The 20346-nt window shown below is 41.6% G+C and overlaps 1 protein-coding gene across 4 annotated transcripts in view; it reads right to left on the bottom strand.

Annotated features, from left to right (window-relative positions):
* Positions 1–20017, bottom strand: part of LOC135509158 (EF-hand calcium-binding domain-containing protein 4B-like) — a 33574-nt gene extending 13557 nt beyond the window's left edge. For 3 of the 4 annotated variants that reach the window (XR_010450902.1, XM_064929571.1, XM_064929573.1), the window contains exons 1-10: positions 19864–20017; positions 8492–8784; positions 6099–6210; positions 5667–5862; positions 4370–4516; positions 3031–3121; positions 2720–2815; positions 1336–1523; positions 764–835; positions 184–232 (exon numbers count right to left, since the gene is read on the bottom strand). Coding sequence is in view for 3 of the 4 variants with exons in the window: in XM_064929571.1 (XP_064785643.1) it covers positions 184–232; positions 764–835; positions 1336–1523; positions 2720–2815; positions 3031–3121; positions 4370–4516; positions 5667–5862; positions 6099–6210; positions 8492–8707 (1167 nt within the window). In the remaining variant the exon portion in view is untranslated. Of the gene's footprint in view, positions 1–183; positions 233–763; positions 836–1335; positions 1524–2719; positions 2816–3030; positions 3122–4369; positions 4517–5666; positions 5863–6098; positions 6211–8491; positions 8785–13603; positions 13670–19863 lie in introns of all 4 variants that reach the window. The other variant, XM_064929572.1, reaches the window with a different exon arrangement.
* Between the last annotated feature and the right edge of the window lie 329 nt (positions 20018–20346).

The raw sequence follows: 20346 nt of genomic DNA, 5'->3' as shown, positions 1-20346 counted from the left end.
AAACAAAAACAAATTCATCTGCAATTTGATTGAAAATGTTTTCTAGATTCCATGCTTTTCAAGGAATCATGTTTTTAGGGTAGTATCTATCAAACTTGATAGAGACAGATACTGTAGATATATAGAAGGGGATTTCACAAAAAAAGAATGATTAATAAATACATTGCACATGTGTATACTTACTTGATAAGAGCACATGTCTCGCTCATCTCGTAAGTGCTTGTTCATTTCCCTGAAGATAATATAACAAGGAAGGGGTTCATTGCAACAGAAATACATACTTTCTTAGCACTTATAAACTGGATGGTTGGATCACTGAATGCTGATTGGCTGAAAGCCATGGTATACGAGACTGTATACCACAGGTATGGCAAAACATTTAGTTTTACTGTTCTAATTACATTTGTATGACTAATTTCCCACTGCTAAGGGCTGTTTCCAGGCACTCCGCATTGCGTCGTGGTTAAGAACAGCCCTTAGCTGTGGTATATTGGCCATGTACCACACCCCTTGTGCCTCATGATTTAGTATAAAACAGCTTGAGGAGTTTTCCTGAGGTCAATGCGGTCTGTTGGATTGATGGCCTTGGTTTGTAGTGAATATAACATAACCTTCAGTATTGTACAGTATGATCATTGCTCCTTGATATGGAGAGTAGTGGCTCTGAACTGATATACAGTAACCCACTGCCTCTCTCCTAGTGTGTGTGTGTGTGTGTGTGTGTGTGTGTGTGTGTGTGTGTGTGTCCCTTCTCCACTTTTACCTCAGCAGGTCAAGTTGTTTCAGCAGGCTCGCTCGCTCCCTCTGCAATCCCTCTGTGACCCGGTACATCTCCCTGTGTTGGACAACAAATACACATATACATGTTATAATATCAGTATTTCATTAGGATCCCCATCAGCTAGCAGCTGCGACTCTTCCTGGGGTCCAAACAGAACATAAAACATGATATAATACAGAACATTAACAGACAAGTACATCACACAGACAGAACTACATCAACATAAATTAGGTATAGAGGCTTTTATACATTTATGCCTTCATAATCATGTGATTTATAGACGCTACTGAACGCAAGTAGCGCCTATGACAGATGTTCCCAACTCCGGTACTTGAGTACCCCAAACAGTACACATTTTAATTGTAGCCCTGGACAAGCACACCTGATTCAACAAATTAGCAGGCCCTCAATGAGTTGAATCAGGTATGGTTGTACGGGGCTTTTGGGGTACTCAAGGAGCGGAGTTGGGAACCACTGGTCTAAGATGTGGACTCACAAGGAGAAACAAGCTCCCAAACAGGATCAAAGACACAGCCAGCCATCCAGATACTTACATCTCCCTCTCCTGGTTCAGGTGTGAGGACTGCTCCTGCAGGAGGACCAGCTGCTCCTGGGCCAGGCTCAGCTCCTGACTGGTGTGCTCCAGCTCCTGGGCCAGCTCCTCATTGGTTTGCTTCAGTGCCACGTTCTCCACCTTGGTCACTTGTTGCTCGCTGTGCAGCTCCTGGCACTGATGCTCCCACTGGGTAGGGGACACAGTCACACAGAGGAGACAAGCAGAGGTGACAACACACAAAACTACACTACAGCCTAAAGCAGATGCACTACAATAACCTGCACTTTCATTTTATTGATATCTGTGTTGAAGAATGGCAAGGCCAGTTGATCTGGGGTCACCATATCCCAGATGCTACTATGCAGTATTTTACCTTTATTTAACTAGGCAAGTCAGTTAAGAACAAATTCTTATTTTGAATGACGGCCTAGGAACAGTGGGTTAAGTGGGGGCAGAACAACATATTTGTACCTTGTCAGCTTGGTGGTTTGAACTTGCAACCTTCCGGTTACTAGTCCGATGCTCTAACCACTAGACTGCCCTGCCGCCCCATGGTCTGGGGTCTATGATTGGTAGAGTATGATCAATGTGCGATTGCTATGATACACCAAGCATTGATGAAACAAATGATATCTTCTAAACACATACTGGTCTGGTCTGACACGCATCCATTGAAGCCAGGGGTTGTGTGAGGACACGCAGATAAGGCTATTGTCTGAATGCAGCCCCAAACACTACTATCACTGTTCTAAATATATAAGTGTCACAACGGATCCAACACAACAACATAAGAGATGTTTTATCTAGCGACACTGATTAGGCTAGCCAGCATAGCGCCTGTATGCCTGCTCTACAGAGACGTGTTGGCACCATAGAAATAGAATATCTACAACGGACATTCCCAATCCAGTCAATGTTCTGCCATTCAATTTCTGGTTGGCAGAGAGGAATGTGGATGGTGCCAGGGAGATCTGAGTGAAGGCTTTGGTGACTTGGGCACAGTACAAATTAAGGCCTTGTTTCCTTTTATAAAGCAAATTAAGATGCACTGGTAAGACTCCTTTCCATTTGATTAATTAGTTTTAAAAGCTTCCGTGGAGTTCTGTTTTTGATAGTGTTATTGTTGCGTATTATCGTCATTTAATTTCCATTTGAGAGTAAGCTGCAGACACTCAGGGACAGCTCTTAGAGCTTCAAGTCTACTAATAAGGCTGGTCACAATTCATTCCAGATCAATCAGAGTTGATATTTCACATTGTTCAAAACACTTTCAGGAAAATGTGATTTAATAAATAATAATGAAATGTTCTGTATAGTAGAATTCTATCCTTTACTGTGATGCCAGTGATGATCACTTTCTCATCATTGGTGTCCCGACTCACCCTCCTTTGTTTCTGGAAGATCTGATCCAGCTCCCTTTCCTTACTGGACAGCTGATGCTCCAGATCCTGACTCCTAGACAAGAAGTGCTCAGAGTCCTGCAGTGGAGAGTGAGAGTCAGTGTGAAACAGAGTGAGAGTCAGTGTGAGAGAAAGAGTGTGTGTGAGAAAGAAAGAGAGAGAGAAAGAGTGAGTGTGAGAGAGTGTGTGTGAGAGAGTGTGAGACAGAGCTTGAAAGAAAGAGTGTGTGAGAGAGATCTCAGAAAACTGAAGTTACTAACAAGTGTGTTGTATTCAGTGGGAGATCTCTTTACCTGCAGTAAGATCCTGTCCTTCTCCTTTTTGATTTGCTGTTCCATTTCTTCATATAAGCGATGGATCTCATCGTCATGTGTTGCTGATTTTCTGTTCGGATTTAGAAATATTTTCATCTTGTTAATACTAATACAGCATATTCCGTTAGTTTGGTGAATCACATGCATAGGCATAGAATCACATGCATAGGCATAGAATCATATACATAGACATAGAATGACATACATAGGCATAGAATCACATGCATAGGCATAGAATCACATGCATAGGCAGCACATAAATTCCATACTTGAGATCTTACATGAGCTTCCAGTCTGCCATTTCAATCATACAGTAGGTATTTGTAACCTATTGTGATGCATTCCAAACAGGCACAGCAACAAATAGATTTTCAAGGGAGTACCATGAAAAAAGAACACTTATTATCAGTCTAGCATTACATGCAGTTCACATCTGAAGATAATAGGGATAACTGTAATTACTGAAACATTCCAGGTCTGACTACTCTGGTCAGATTTAATTAAACATCCCTGCGTGTCTACAGCTCAGAATACAGCAAGAAAGACGTTGACAATACATTTTGAAACAGCTGCAAAGTGTGAGCCACACTTTCTCTCTCTTATGCAACATTTGCATTCATTTCTGTCAGAAACAGCCCACCGAACTGGATGCTTTTCAACTATGTGAAACTGTGTGATAATGCACCACTGTGGTACAAAAGCTGTGCTCAGTTGAAACGTGACATAATAAACAAGTACTGTTGGTAGAGATTGTGGAGTAGTATTCCTTGTGTAAAATTGCCATACATATTGCCCGATTTGAAGAAAGTTGGTGTTTCGGGAGAACATTCACAAACACTTAACATGGCTTTGGAACTGGAAGGTTGAGTAAATGTGTCTCTTGAAGTAAAGGTTTGTTGCACCCACACTGTAAAACTTTAACACTTCTACCCTCCCAAGGCAGGACTAACACTCAATGTGTGGAATTTAGCTGGCTTAACTAAGGACTACAAATCTGAAAGAAAAAACAGGGAAAAACAGATACATACCCGGGGATGACCATTCTGTAGATGCCCTCATGCCATAAAGGTCTAACTGGCACAAATAGCAAGTACATGCAGTAGGCTACTTCGCCCTTCATTACTCAGGCAATGAGATTTTCTGTAAAGGAACATTTAGAGCTAGCCTGGTCCCAGGTCTGTTGGTGCTGCCTTGCCAATGACCATAGGAGTTGGCAAGACAGCCCAAACAGATCTGGGACCAGGCAACAGTGGGCTGCTAATTGCCTAAATCCTACATGTGCACCAATATCTGATGAATGAAGTAGTAGGCTTCTAACCTTTTAAGGGCGCTCTCCATCTCCATCCTCTCCTGGTTGGCCCCTGTGATCTGTAAAATTACTCTGGCCAGGAACTCCTCAAAGTTGGACAGGAGGTGCGGCTCGTCCCTCCTCAGCTGGGCCCAAAGACTACGCACCTCACCAGGGCTGATGGGAAGCGGGTCAGAACAAAGATTAGCCTGAATGACAAGACCTGGAATACAGTCTGTATACTGCAGTTAGATTTCTGTAGAAGAACTGTACTGAGGTTCTTCATGGAGGAAAGAAATTGAATTATACTTGAAGTAGAATTGTATGGAGACACAGACATAGAAATAGAGCCATGAATTGATTTTCTTTTAAGACAAGGTCAATGTGAACAATTAGGACAATGTAGGCAGGCAGGCTGTGGACAGGCAGGCAGTGGGTGGCTGTGGGCTGCCTGCAACCATGCTTACATATTTGTTTAAAATGTACATTAGGGCAAGATGATCTTGGCCTTGAAAATCCCCTTTCCGGTTAGAAGAAAACCACTATTTTGACAGTTTTGAAGCCATCTTTGTCTGTGCCCAGGTATTCATGTCAGTGTTCAGATAACGACTGCTATTGAACATTGTATTGTAAAAGGCAGGTGAATGTGTGGAAAGACAAAACAATCATCCTCCGCCATGGAAGACTCCTTACAGTAGACTCCTATGCCATGTCAACTTCAGGAAGACACACCAGAGATTGGTGCACAAACCGATCTGATGTAAATTGTCAGCATTCCTCTTTGGTTCTAACCCAGGTTTACACCGTCAATAGAAAGTCCTTATCAAATGTACATCCTCCACTACTACTGTTTAACTTTATTGAGCTGTACTTGTTTGCTAAAGGTGAGTCTAGTCATGCGTTATACGAGGCCTGGCTTTATCTTTTCCCTCCCTATGCCTGGAGTTCAAAAAGCCTAAATCATTGGTACCAGCACCCAGTCACCAATGTCTGGAATAGACATGAATGTCGTCGACTGTAATGATTTGTCGAAGGTTAAGCAAGCCAAATCAATTTTGATGAACTTTTCCTATGTCTGATGTTTTTGAGGAAAAAGACAGTACACTTCAGGATTTAATCTATGTTCTATGCTTGGTTGTTAAGCTCAGAATTTCCAGAGAAATATCGAAGCAAGAAGATTGAAACAGCAAGTAGTGGCTCGCACTACTAAGGAGTGGCAACTTACAGTGCTTTTTGTTTTGCACAGCTGACCAATCTAATGGAATAGACAAATAGGTCAATTGAGGGCATTGTTGAGGGGTAGATTGCATAAGACAAAAAAACTCACTCCTCAAAGACGTTGCTGGCTCCCAAGCTCTCCATTAGCATGCAGAAGTGCTTCTCCTCCTCGTCCTCACTGCCCACCAACCGTTCCTCCCACTGGTTCTGGTACAGGGACTCTGGAGGGCCCTGAGTGGGTTCCTTGGCAATGGGGCTGGCCATCCCCTCTGTTGCAGAGATCCTCCGGCCAAACAGGAACTCACCTAGAGAAACAAGAGTCCAGGAGATGATTCATAATATCCTTTACTCTCACTCTCCACTCTTTCCCTCTACCTTCACCTACGCTGAGCTACCATACTCCACCTGCACGGTGCACTAGACCTGTTGATGTTATTATGTGGAAATAGAAGACACTAAGATTGACATCAAAACTGAACAATCACAGCACATAAATATACAGTGGGGAGTAGAAAGTGAGAAGGGAACATAGTCAACCTACTAAAGCCCAAGGAGAATTCCTCCAGGGTGAGGTATCCATTGCCGTCAGAGTCCAGGGTGTCAAAGACTTTCTCCAGCTCCTCGGCACTGAGGGGCAGCTCTCCATGGAGCCTCTGTGGAGTAGGACACACTGTCAGGTGACATTGACACGACTGGGGACCTGAAGGATTCTGGAGTATTTACATTAACAATACAGTACATGGTACAACAGCTGCCAGCCAGGCATAAGCCCCTGGGAAAACACTCAACACTATGATTAGCATCAGAAGAGATTTGTATCCAAGTACAGGACGAGTCTTTGTAAGGACTTCATGTAAATAAGGAGTAGGATAGTGTATTATTTGCGCTCACACAACTGATCTAATGGATGTAAACGGGTTGAAGGAAGGAATCGTGAATAACTACTCTTATTTGTTTTGTAAAATGTTTATATTAATGAACCTGTGACATCTTTATTCGGATTGAACCCAAACATTTTAGAAATTAACATATGCCCAGTCAACAAACACAGCAAAAACAAGTCAACAACATAAACCTTAATCTGTGTTAATACATAGCCCAAACCACCATTTACACACCAAGGCTAAGTAGAGTGTAAAAACCGTTTGGAATATAGACAAGCAAACAAGAGACTTAAAACCTACTGAAACCCTGAAAATAAACAGTAAAGACCAGAATGATCTTGAAAAGCCAAATGCTGCCACACCTCTGTGAGCTGTGCATGTCAATGTTTACACTGAAACAAACCACTTGTGAAATTCATAGTAGGAACTCTGCTGTCCACTGCTTGTACATTCTGTTATCTGGACTGAACACATCCCTTATGTCAGCAAACAGAGTTCACAGCCTGAGACACACCACTGCCAACCTTTAGGTCATGGTGTGAAAAACATCGTACAGGCTGTACAGTATGTGCATCAGCACAAAATGCTACATGTGCACATCTATGGCAATGCTGTCATTTGCTAGAATATGTTATTAAAGTAAATAAAACATATATTTTAAAAAGGGTTCTTGTGCCACTTAACCAGATTCTTAAACCCTTGTGGATAAACAAGGGTTGCCTTATCAAGCATAGTAAATACCTGACTAAATCAAAATGACTTTCCTGTACCACCTGCTCTGGTTGTATGTAGTGGATTCGGAAAGTATTCAGACCCCTTGACTTTTCCCACATTTTGTTACGTTTGCAAAAATGTCTAAAAAAACGGTTTTCGCTTTGTCATCTTGGGGTTTTGTGTGTATAGATTGATGCAATTTTTATTTATTTAATATATTTTAGAAAAATGCTGTAACGTAACAAAATGTGGAAAAGGTCAAGGGGTCTGAATACTTTCCGAATGCACTGTAGCTATAGACCTGCAGATCTGCAATTCAGTTGCGAACACTGACTACCTACTTGTATGTTAATGAGACTAATTTACACAGTGGGAGAATCAATGTACTGTGCACTCCTGCATATGTTGAGTTATGCATTTCCATTACTAAAAAAATGTAATTCTTCCACTCCTAATGAACATGAGGAGTGGGTATAAGGTCATTTTCAATATATTTCTGTAAGCAATGATCAAAGAGACCTATCCATTCTATTGAGAGACCCTTGTCACGGCGTGGGCTCACAAGTGCTCCATCAAAATAATACTGCCATGGATGAATGTGAAAGGCTTCTGGATAATGCAGCTGAAGGAAATGTATGACAAAGCGTGGATCCGCTTGGCTCTTTGCTGCCAGTAGGTGTTGTGGGTTCCTTGGCACTCTTTTCACATACACTCCTGAATTAGAATGAATGTCCTCAGAAACATCTCTAATGAGCATACAACAGAGATATAGAAGTGTTCTAGCTAATTCTAAGGAGCACACACAGTCTCTGTCTTCCATGTGCAGCCTAATGAAATTACCAGATATTTGTCTCCAAATCTAACATAAACGTCTATGGAGGATTTGTTGCTATAATTTCCTCATTGTTTAGTGTATTCTATTGTTAACAGCAGTCATTCAGATGCCCTTACAAAAACCTGAATGATAACAATAGTGAGATACGGGACCAGGTGTGTTGGCTAGAATACATCTAGAGAAATCCATCACAACTCCAACCGACTACCACTCAGAATTATTTTGAACCTTCAGAGCGGCAAAACAATATTCAGCATGAATCACAGTTCAAAACAAAACGGTCATAACTTATTGCATCGTAAAAATCAGTATCAAAAGTTGGAGCTTTAAAATATTTGGTACTCTTGACATAATGACATAAAAGTAACATTGACACATGACTAGGGAACTACACAGTAGGGATTGGAACATACATAATGCACGTCTGGTGTAGCCTAAACATTTCAATAACTTCCCATGAGATGATTGTCAGACTCGGTGATCCCATATAGGTGATCTTACCTGCATGTCCCGGCGGGTGATGAAGCCCTTGTCCTCAATGTCACAGGTCTGGAAGAAGTCATGGGTCTTCTCCAGCATGGTGCGGTGTCCTCTAGACCTATCGCTGCCTCCAGTGTCACAGTCCTTCCAGTCACACTCCGCTGGGCTCTCCACCCTGAACCTGTGGCGAGGAGCACTCCCGGAATTCACTTTCGGGGTACTGGTGAAAGCTGCCATGGCGTGTGGTATGTGGTGTGACTCCGCTTTCTCTCTCTCTCCCCCTACTGCTCCACATGGGTCAGGTGCACTCAGGTCTAGATGGGGGTTAAGAGAAGAGACCCAAAGTAGAGATGCAGGTTCAGGCTGCAGCACATCAGAGGCTCTCAGCAGCGATGTCACTGCTTGTTATCTCTTAGCAACCGCCTCTTTAATTAGTAGATGAAGCCTAGTCTGAGAGAGATAGACAGGAAAGAAGCAAAGGTAAAATAGATCCCTTTAAATAACTCTCTCTGAATGAAGGAGCATGTCAGACTATTGTCTTTCTATACATAGCATTTTAATGTTGTTCATTTTCTCTAGATAACATAACCTAGATCTTATTAGAATATAATGACATGTAGCCTAATAATTAGTGATGAGTGCAACAAACAAAAAAATCGATACAGTTACATATCGGGATATTATTTTTGATGAAATATCGTATAATTTTGACAAAATCACAATATATTTTTTTCTCTAGTTGGCTATACCGGCACCAAAACTCAAGTATTTTTCCTTCATAGATTGTTCATCTTCTTTTTAAAAAGGGAGTCAATTGATTTAAACACTTATATCCATGACTGATGAAAACAAATTCTCATGGCTCTGTCCCTCTGCTGCAGACATATGTTGAGTAATATGTTTGGAACATCGAATCGGAATAAAATCACAGTATCGAATCACAATACATATAGAATCGTGATAATCACAATTAGGGTTGCACATTTTGGGGAATATTCAGAAGTGGAAACTTTCCGTGGGAATATATGGGAATTAACGGAAATATGCAAATTAATATTAACACCATTTAAATGTAGATGTTTTTTGCATTGGATAAATTTACCATATCATATGATCCAAGATGGCGTAGCAGTCAGACGTCTTTGTCTTGTACCATGTGTATATATCTTTTTCTTTGCGTTATTGACTGTTTTGTTTATTCCATGTGTAATTATGTGTTGTTGTATGTGTCGAATTGCTATGATTTATCTTGGCCAGGTCGCAGTTGCAAATGAGAACTTGTTCTCAACTAGCCTACCTGGTTAAATAAAGGTAAAATAAATAAATATGGAGACAGAAACATAAAATCTTTTACCTTATCATAAGTAGACATAATTGCAAATGATTAAATCCTTCCAATAGAAAACAACAACATTTAGTGACGAATTCAACTTTAATTAAATGAGTTGACTCTTCACATGGGACGATTTCACTGAACAACAAAAGAAAGGGAATATTGAATGATCCCCATTGATCAATCACATCTCCCAAAAACCTTTTCAACATACATCTGTAAAAAGTCTAGAAACTGAAGCTTTGGTTGTCTTCCTCTCAGGCATCCATGTCTTCTCCCTGGACCTCCTCAATGTCCACCTCTTGAACATCAGACTCTGAGGCCTATTCTTCACTGTCACTTTCCAACCTTGTTGAGGATGGCTTGTTGTCAGGCTCAAAAAGCCTCAAATTTGCCCGGATGGCCACCAATTTTTCAACCCTTGTATTAGTCAGCCTGTTGCGTGCCTTGGTGTGTGTGTTCCCAAAAAAAGGACCAGTTGCGCTCTGAGGCGGCCGATGTTGGTGGGATTTGGAGGATGGAGGCAACAGGGGAAAGAGCCTCAGATCCACAAAGTCCCTTCCACCAGGTAGCTGATGAGATATGTTGCTTGGAAGTGTACTTTGCCAGACTGCCAAGAGCCTTGCCCTCATCCAGGCCAAGGTGGCGAGACATGGTAGTGATAACACCATAGGCCTTGTTGATCTCTGCACCAGACAGGATGCTCTTGCCAGTATATATTGGGGCGGCAGGGTAGCCTAGCGTTGGGCTAGTAACCGGAAGGTTGCAAGTTCAAATCCCCGAGCTGACAAGGTACAAATCTGTCGTTCTGCCCCTGAACAGGCAGTTAACCCACTGTTCCTAGGCCGTCATTGAAAATAAGAATTTGTTCTTAACTGATTCCCCTAGTTAAATAAAGGTAAAAGAAATAAAAAATATTTGGGGTCCACCATGTAAGCTGCGGTGTGTATGGGCTTCAGGCAGAAGTCTTCAGGCTTTTTATGTATTTTCCTCTGCTTGGAGCAACAGTGAAGTGGGCAGGGCAGAACAGATTTCTTCTCTTACATCTGCAAGCAGAGTCTGAACATCAGACATGATGGCATTGTCTTCCTCAATCCATGAAATGGCTACTGCCATAGGTTTCAGGAGATTCAGGCTGCTTACCACTCTCTCCCAAAATACATAATCCAGGAGGATCCTCTTGATGGGGCAGTCCATATCGGCAGACTGTGATATGGCCATTTCTTGGAGTGACACCTCCCCTCCAGGAGACTGTCAAACATGACAACAACACCAACGGGTGTTGCTGGGCAGATTCAATGTGGTGCTCGTATTCTTCTCACTTTGCTTGGTGAGGTAGATTGCTGCTATAACTTGATGATTCTTCACATACCTAACCATTTCCTTGGCTTTCTTGTAGAGTGTATCCATTGTTTTCAGTGCCATGATGTCCTTGAGCAGATTCAATGCATGAGCAGCACAGTCATATGGGTGTGATGTGAGGGTAGGACTCCTCCACTTTAGACCAAGCTGTCTTCATGTTCGCAGCATTGTCTGTCACCAGTGCAAATACCTTCTGTGGTCCAAGATCATTGATGACTTCCTTCAGCTCATCAGCAATGTAGAGACCCAGAATACTGGTTGAGGGGTGGAGATGATGTAGTTAATTATTCCTTGGCCACGAACATTCGACCACCCATCAGAGATGATTGCAATACAGTCTGCTTTCTCTCTGATTTGCTTGACCTTCACTTGAACTCTGCTGAACTCCGCATCCAGCAAATTAATAGATAAAGCATGTCTGGTTGGAGGGGTGTATGCTAGACGAAGAACATTCAGAAATCTCTTTCAAAGTCAAAATCAAAAATAAGTACTGCAGTGCACCTCCCCCTCATGGACTGCACTAGATTTGCCAGTTCTTGCTGTGAGATGCTACCCCACTCTTCCACAAAGGCACCTGCATGTTCCGGGACACTTCTGGGGGGAATGGCCCTAGCTCTAACCCTCCGATCCAACAGGTCCCAGATGTGCTCAATTGGATTGAGATCCGGCCTCTTCGCTGGCAATGGCAGAACACTGACAATCCTGTCTTGCAGGAAATCATGCTGGAGGGTCATGTCAGGATGTAACGCTCATTCCTTCGACAATAAATGCGAATCTGACCATCACCTCTGGTGAGAGCTAACCGCGACTCGTCAGAAAAGAGCACTTTTTGCCAGTCCTGTCAAGTCCAGCGATGGTGGGTTTGTTCCCATAAGCGATGTTGTTGCCGGTGATGTCTGGTGAGGACCTGCCTTACAACAGGCCTACAAGCCCATAGTCCAGCCTCTCTCAGCCTATTGCTAACAGTCTGAGCACTGATAGAGGGATTGTGTGTTCCTGGTGTAACTCGGGCAGTTGTTGTTGCCATCCTGTACCTGTCCCGCAGGTGTGATGGTCGGATCTACCGATCCTGTGCAGGGGTTGTTACACGTGATCTGCCACTGCGAGGACGATCAGCTGTCCGTCCTGTCTCCCTGTAGTGCTGTCTTAGGCCTCTCACAGTATGGACATTGCAATTTATTGCTCTGGCCACATCTGCAGTCCTCATGCCTCCTTGCAGCATGCCTAAAGCACGTTCACGCAGATGAGCAGGCCGCCTGGGCATCTTTCTTTTGGTGTCTTTCAGAGTCAGTAGAAAGGCCTCTTTAGTCTCCTAAGTTTTCATAACTGTGACCTTAATTGCCTACCATCTGTAAGCTGTTAGTGTCTTAACAACCGTTCCACAGGTGCATGCTCATTAATTGTTTATGGTTCATTGAACAAGCATTGGAAACAATGTTTAAACCCTTTACAATGATTATCTGAGACGTTATTTAGATTTTTACGAATTATCTTTGAAAGACAGGGTCCTGAAAAGGGGACGTATCTTTTTTGCTGAGTTTATGTACTAGTTAAAAAAAATAATCATATGTCATATAAAATATATTCACCCCACCCAGTATTGTAATCAAAATTTACCAGAAAGCATGTAGTCCTTGGCTCAGACAGTGTAGTAGTGTGGGCTCAAGAGCATCCCATTACTGTGCAAGATCTTGAGATTCAGCTGTACATGTGATGGAAGAATGCACTGTGCATGCAGAGGGTTGCAATTCCATTGATTTAGGGATAGTTTAACCAAAATATGCCACAAGACTTAGAATTGCCTGATGTGTTTCCCATAAAAAAAATGTATACTGTTATAAGCTAATTTTTTTGATTAGAGATCCCTTCCCGCGGGATTGACTTGACAATATCCAGTGAAATTGCAGCACGCCAAATTCAAAAACAGAAATACTCATAATAAAAATTCATAAAACATACAAGTGTTATAAATCAAAATAAAGCTTAACTTCTTATTAATCCAGCTGCCGTCTCAGATTTCAATAAGGCTTTACGGTGAAAGCTAACCAGGTGATTATCTGAGGACAGCGCCCCGCAAACAAATGCATGACAAACCTATTTCAACCAGTGAGGTGCGACACGAAGGTCAGAAATATCGATATACAAAATGACTTACCTTTGATGATCTTCTTCTGTTTGCACTCCAAAAGGTCCCAGTTACATCACAAATGGTCATTTTGTTCGATAATGTCCTTCTTTATATCCATAAAACGTAGTTTAGCTAGCACGCTTCAGTCAATAATCCATCCGGTTTCCCTTCATCAAAATGCATACAAAATGAATCCCAAACGTTACTAATAAACTTTTCCCAAACAAGTCAATGTTTATTATCAAACCTTAGGTATCCTAAAACGCAAATAAACTATACAATTTAAGACGGAGAATAGTATGTTCATTACCGGAGATAAGAAAGAATGCGCTTTCCTCCACACGCTTGGAAACACTACAGCCAAAATGGGTGCCACCTAGAAAAAATACAATTTCTGGGTAATTTTTCCAAAAACCAGCCTGAAACTCTTTCTAAAGACTGTTGACATCTAGTGGAAGCCATAGGAACTGCAATCTGGGAGGACTTGGACTTATGATTAAAGTTCTAGCCAATGAAAATAGTGATAAGCTGAATTTTTTGGGGGGGAGGGGGGTGGTTTGCCTTTGGGGTTTCGCCTGCCATATCAGTTATGTTATACTCAGACATCATTTTAACAGTTTTAGAAACTTTAGAGTGTTTTCTATCTAAATCTACCAATTATATGCATATCCTAGCTTCTGGGCCTGAGTAGCAGGCAGTTTACTTTGGGCGCGCTTTTCATCCAGACGTGAAAATACTGCCCCCTATCCCTAAGAAGTTTTAAGCAACAACGGAAAAAATTCCCATGGAAAATTCTGGAAATTTACCGGAAGGTTTCCGACCCTTTGCAACCCTAATCACAACACATATCTGCACCTAAGGAGTGGAGGTCCATGCACCTAAGGAGGTCCATGGAATTTCCCAATCCTACTAACAATGTAAAAAAACATACAGTTCAGCAAGTCTAGAAGGACAGATGCAAAGCTCAAAGCTCACAAGGAGAAAGTTAGTATTCAAGTAGGCTATTTGAAAACATCAACAAAGGGACAAAGAGGAGCACAGAGATACGCGTGTAAAGATATATTAATTCTAGAAAGCCATTCAGTACATTCACTGGAGCAGAAGGTGATGTATGAGCTTAGTTCCCTTCCCATCATGTTCTCTCTATCACAGTAGTTCAAACAAAACAATTAGGTTGGCACTAGGCTTAGCCAATTCTTACTGGTGTCTCAGGGTAAATAGGCCAACAGGAAAGATACTTATCATTCTGAATTAAGCATCCAGTCCACAAAGGCAAAAGCCTCAAATGCTACTAAATTCTTACAGAACAGTATCATGCAACGCACTAACATAGGACATTAACATGAAAACTCAATCCAACAAGGTCCACTGTGTGTTGTGCATCCACAAAATACTATAGTAGTGCTGTTTGCTTGGTACGGTACACATCAAGACTACAGCAAGTATGAGTGATGGGATTGATGATGGGCGACAAGTTAAGCCAGAGTTGGAGGAGTTCTTTGGCCTGTCTGGAAGGGATTCTTGGAAATATTGACTGGTAAAGCCACACAGTGGTTAGTGGTTAGGCCTACATGGGCTCCTGTGTGCACTGGTATGGAAGACTGCCTTCAAAAAGCTGTCCCTCTAGCCCGTAGGCTGCAGGCTGAGTCACTGCAGGGCAGGCAGAGAACAGACAGAGCACCACCACACATGCATGCAGTCAGAGAGACACACACACACTCCCTATTCTTCCTCATGCTCCAACCAATCTCTGATGCTCCGCATTAGAGTTTTTGGATGGTTATTTTGTTGGCAAAAAATAGCTCACTCCAAAGTAAGGGAACAAAAACACCCTGTTGGACAAACCCTGGAAGCTGAACCAGGAAGATATCCTCAACACTATTAATTAAACACAATTTGAAACATTTGATTGTGCATTTCACTCAAAAGCGCTAAAGTTGCACTGTTTTATTTTACAAAGGACCAGTAATCTTACCACAACACAACTACCCTCTCGCCTAGGCCAGGGGTTTTCAAACGTCTCCTCAGGGACGCCCAGCTGTTCCTTGAATTTGAACTATTGCACCGCTAGCACACCTGTTTCAACCTGTCAACTAATAATCAAGCCCTTGTCTAGGTGTATCAGGTAAGCTAGTTCAGGGCAACAACTAAATTGTGAAATGTCTGTGGGTCCCCGAGACAAGGTCTGAAAAACACAGGCCTATAGGCTATCATGAATTGGCTTAGTCAGTTTAAGAGCTTATCATGGATGTATCTCGAGCCAGGGATCGAACCAGTCTCAAAGACAATATTTGACAATTTGAAGTTGAACACTGTGATGACAACTTATGTAATAGGCTTTTAACAATACACACAGCATGATGACACGTAGCCAACTCAAAGACATAGGCTATTTATAATGCAATGAATGACACATGGTACGCCCACTGTTGAATGCAAACAGAAACCTGTACGTCTTAACTATGAGTCTATGACCTACAATGTCAACTAATGGGAGAAGAAGAACAGCCTAGGCCTAGTGCAGCTTCCATAACAATTGCATTTCAAACAGAGGCTACATTTCAATGTAAGGTATTGGCTTGTTTCAACTGTCAACTTCAAAAAAATAACCTGCTGTACTACTTTGCATACAGTCAGCTGACTTATCTTTCAAGTACAACAAAACAGCTACAGAGCCACCCTGTACTAGAAACAAAAAGTCACGTAGGGTTACTAGATTGTGGAAACAGGATAAATGTACAGTTGAAGTCAGAAGTTAACATACACCTTAGCCAAGTACATTTAAACTCAGTTTTTCACAATTCCTGACATTTAATCCTAGTAAGAATTCCCTGTCTTAGGTCAGTCAGGACCACCACTTTATTTTAAGAATGTGAAATGTCAGAATAATAGTAGAGACAATTATTAATTTCAGCTGTTATTTCTTTCATCAAATTCCCAGTGGGTCAGAAGTTTACATGCACTCAATTAGTACTTGGTAGCATTGCCTTTAAATTGTTTAACTTGGGTCAAACGTTTTGGGTAGCCTTCCACAAGCTTCCCACAATAAGTTGGGTGAATTTTGGCCCATTTCTCCTGACAGAGCTGGTGTAACTGAGTCTTTTGAAACTTTGGAAGTATGCTTGGGGTCATTGTCCATTTGGAAGACACATTTGCGACCAAGTTTTAACTTCCTGACTGATGTCTCGAGATGTTGCTTCAATATATCCACATATGCCATCTATTTTGTGAAGTGTACCAGTCCCTCTGCAGCAAAGCACCCCACAACATGATGCTGCCACCCCCGTGCTTCACGGTTGGGATAGTGTTCCAAGGCTTGCAAGCCTCCCCCTTTACCTCCAAACATAACGATGGTCATTATGGCCAAACAGTTCTATTTTTTTTTTCATCAGACCAGTGGACATTTCTCCAAAAAGTACGATCTTTGTCCCCATGTGCTGTTGCAAACTGTAGTCTGGATTTTTTTTAATGGCGGTTTTGGGCCAGTGGCTTCTTCCTTGCTGAGCGGCATTTCAGGTTACGTCGATATAGGACACGTTTTACTGTGGATATAGATACTTTTGTTCCTGTTTCCTCCAGCATCTTCACACGGTCCTATGCTGTTATTCTGGGATTGATATGCACTTTTCACACCAAAGTACGTTCATCTCTAGGAGACAGAACGTGTCTCCTTCCTGAGTGGTATGACGGCTGCGTGGTCCCATGGTGTTTATACTTGCGTACTATTGTTTATACAGATTAATGTGGCACCTTCATGCGTTTGGAAATTGCTCCCAAGGATGAACCAGACTTGTGGAGGTCTACAAATTTCTTTCTGAGGTCTTGGTTGATTTCTTTTGATTTTCCAATGATGTCAAGCAAAGAGGCACTGAGTTTGAAGGTAGGCCTTGAAATACATCCACAGGTTCACCTCCAATTGACTCAAACAATGTCAATTAGCCTATCAGAAGCTTCTAAAGCCACAACATCATTTTCTGGAATTTCTGGAATCCAAACTGTTTAAAGACACAGTCAACTTAATGTATGTGAACTTCTGACCCACTGGAATTGTGATACAGTGAATCTTAAATGAAATAATCTGTCTGTAAACAATTGTTGGAAAAATTACTTGTGTCATGCACAAAGTAGATGTCCTAACCGACTTGCAAAAACTATAGTTTGTTAACAAGAAATTTGTGGAGTGGTTGAAAAACTATTTTTAATGACTCCAACCAAAGTGTATGTAAACTTCCGACTCCAACTGTATACTAAATGTGATAACGAACAGAGCATTATTCTGCCTCCTACCATGCCAATTCATACACCAAGGGTGTGTGTGAGTAGACATTTTTTTGACATTGTTTTATATATATTTGTCCAGACAACGATTAAGATTTGAAAATGTTTAAGATCTGAGAAAGAGAGAAAACACTGTAAAATGACTCACTATCCAGTCTCCATTGACTTCCATTAGATTTGCCTATACTGCATGTACTCTAGAGATGTGTGTGTGTGTGAAAGAGTGTGTGCATTCGGAAAGTATTCAGACCCCTTCACTTTTTCTACATTGTTACGGTACAGCATTATTCTAAAATTGATTCAATTGTTTTTCCCACATCAATCGTACATGGGTCAATGACCCATTGACCATTCATGTAGAAAATCAATCAGCACAATGCCTAACACACCCTATGAGACAGACAGATACCTTCATCTTCAATGATTTACAAGACTTATTTTAACAGATCATCAAGTCAAGGCATGTGAGTGGACACCTCTTCAAAAGCGCCTCTTCAGGAGGCTGAAGAAACTTGGCTTGGACCCTCACAAACTTTTACAGATGCACAATTGAAAGCATTCTGTCGGGCTGTATCACCGCCTGATTCGGCAACTGCACCGCCTGCAACCGCAGGGCTCTCCAGAGGGTGGTGCGGTCTGTCCAACACATCACCGGGGGCACACTGCCTGCCCACCGGGACGCTTAAAGCACCTGATTTCACAGGAAGGCCAAAAAGATCATCAAGGACATCAACCACCCGAGCAACGGCATGTTCACCCTGCTGTCAGCCAGAAGGCAAAGTCAGTAAAGGTGCATCAAAGCTGGGACTGAGAGACTGAACAACAGCTTCTATCTCAAGGCCATCAGACTGTTAACCTGTTTAGCCATCACTAGCCAACTACCACCCGGTTACTCAACCATGCACCTTAGAGGCTGCTGGAACACTAGTCACTTTAATAATGATTACATACTGCTTTACTCATCTCATATGTATATACTGTATTCTATTCAACTGTAGTTTAGTCAATGCCACACCGACATTGCTCTTCCTAATATTTATATATTTCTTAATTCCATTATTTTACTTTTAGATGTGTGTATTGTTGAGAATTGTTAGATCCTAACTTCAACAGTGCAGTAGTAACACAAGCATTTCACTACACCCGCAATAACATCTGCTAAATATGCGTATATGACCAATAAAATTAGATTTGATTTTTGATATGGTAGTAAACATAGTACAGAAACGTGAAGGGGTTAATACATTATAAGTGATCTTGTCCATATACTTATGACACCTTCAAATGGGGGGACTAGATACATAAAGTGCTTTCATTTCTAAATGGCAAAAAATACCTTCAAATAAAAGGTGACATTCTGTACTGTATCTCAAATCCAAAGTGCTGGAGTATAGAGCCAAATTATAAGTTTTAGCTTCAATGTCCAAATCTATATGTATGGGAGTGTAAGTAACTAGGTCAATGTGTGTGTCCTGTCTTGATATGTGACAATCTAGTTCAATCAGGCCGAGGCCATACATCAGTCTGTGGTTCCTGCACATCTTACCGGGTCAGAGGTTGTTCAAGTACACCAAGTCAGACAACTGGCAATTGAAACTCACTTCTGGGTTGAGGCCACTTCCCAATGCTGCTCTCAATTTAACATTGTGGATAGTGGAAAAATTATACAATGCTAAAGTAGTGTAGTGAAATTGTGTAACAGGTCTGCACTGAAATATTGTAATGCAATGGCAAAGCAGTGTTGCAGACTATATTATAAAACTAATGACTGGATGAAAAATGAGGTTCTGATCTGCATTTTCTAAAGATGTAGACATACTTTTTTAGTGGACTTAAGTACGACCAATTGATCATTCGTGTAGAAAATCAATCAGCACAATGCCTAACACACCCTATGAGACAGACAGATACCTTCATCTTCAATTATTTACACGACTTATTTTAACAGATCATCAAGCCAAGGCATGTGAAACATTCACTTCACAACACCTGAAACAAAATGTAACCGACACTTCCTGATCACGTCATATTTTTGGCGACGTAAGTGACTTTCGTTACTAAAATAGAAAATGTTCCTCCTCCCTAAGAAAAACATCTTTATATGTGTAAGGTAAAACCGCTGGCACCGCCGCAATGAAAGAGTTGCCGACATAAAGTTAATATCAAGCCAGGGTGATGATCCGTCAAATCTTTCTCAAGTTAACGTTAACTTACCCGCCACTGTAGACAGTTGTACAGTCCAACTAGCTAAAGTAGCCTGAAAAAGTAAGATAAAGTAAAGTAATACGTTACCATGTGAAGGCAGTAAAGATAGTCGTAAACAACATCAAAATTGTATCTTTGTCACAATTTGATAAAGCTGTATTTCTTCTGTTTACAATGTAACAGTGGAGGAATTTCACTGAACTGCCTGCAGGGGAGGAACTTTCAAAAAAGCTGACAAGACTCGCGCATCGTCTGTAGCTATAGTAACCTTTCGACGCAGAAGTTACGTGGGACAACCTGGGGGAACAGGTCGGAAAATCCCCATGCCACAGCTGGACTTTCTCAAGACATAATGCAGTGTGCCAAGTTAGGTTGGGGCAAATAATTGATTCACTCCAGTATCCAGAGAAGAAAAAAATAAATAGATATTTGTTATTAGCCTAGCTAGATCTTTTTACATCATAATTAGGCCTGGCTTTTACACTGTATCAGCAAATTAGACCATGACCATCGTTATGCATGAAATTTGCAGCTGAATCCCATTCACAGCATAATTTCACAGAGAGCTCT

The sequence above is a fragment of the Oncorhynchus masou genome, chromosome 22 (genome assembly GCF_036934945.1).
Source record: "Oncorhynchus masou masou isolate Uvic2021 chromosome 22, UVic_Omas_1.1, whole genome shotgun sequence".
Taxonomy (NCBI): Eukaryota; Metazoa; Chordata; class Actinopteri; order Salmoniformes; family Salmonidae; genus Oncorhynchus; species Oncorhynchus masou.
The sequence above is the reverse complement of the archived record's forward strand: the minus strand, read 5'-3'. Positions and strand labels throughout refer to the sequence as shown.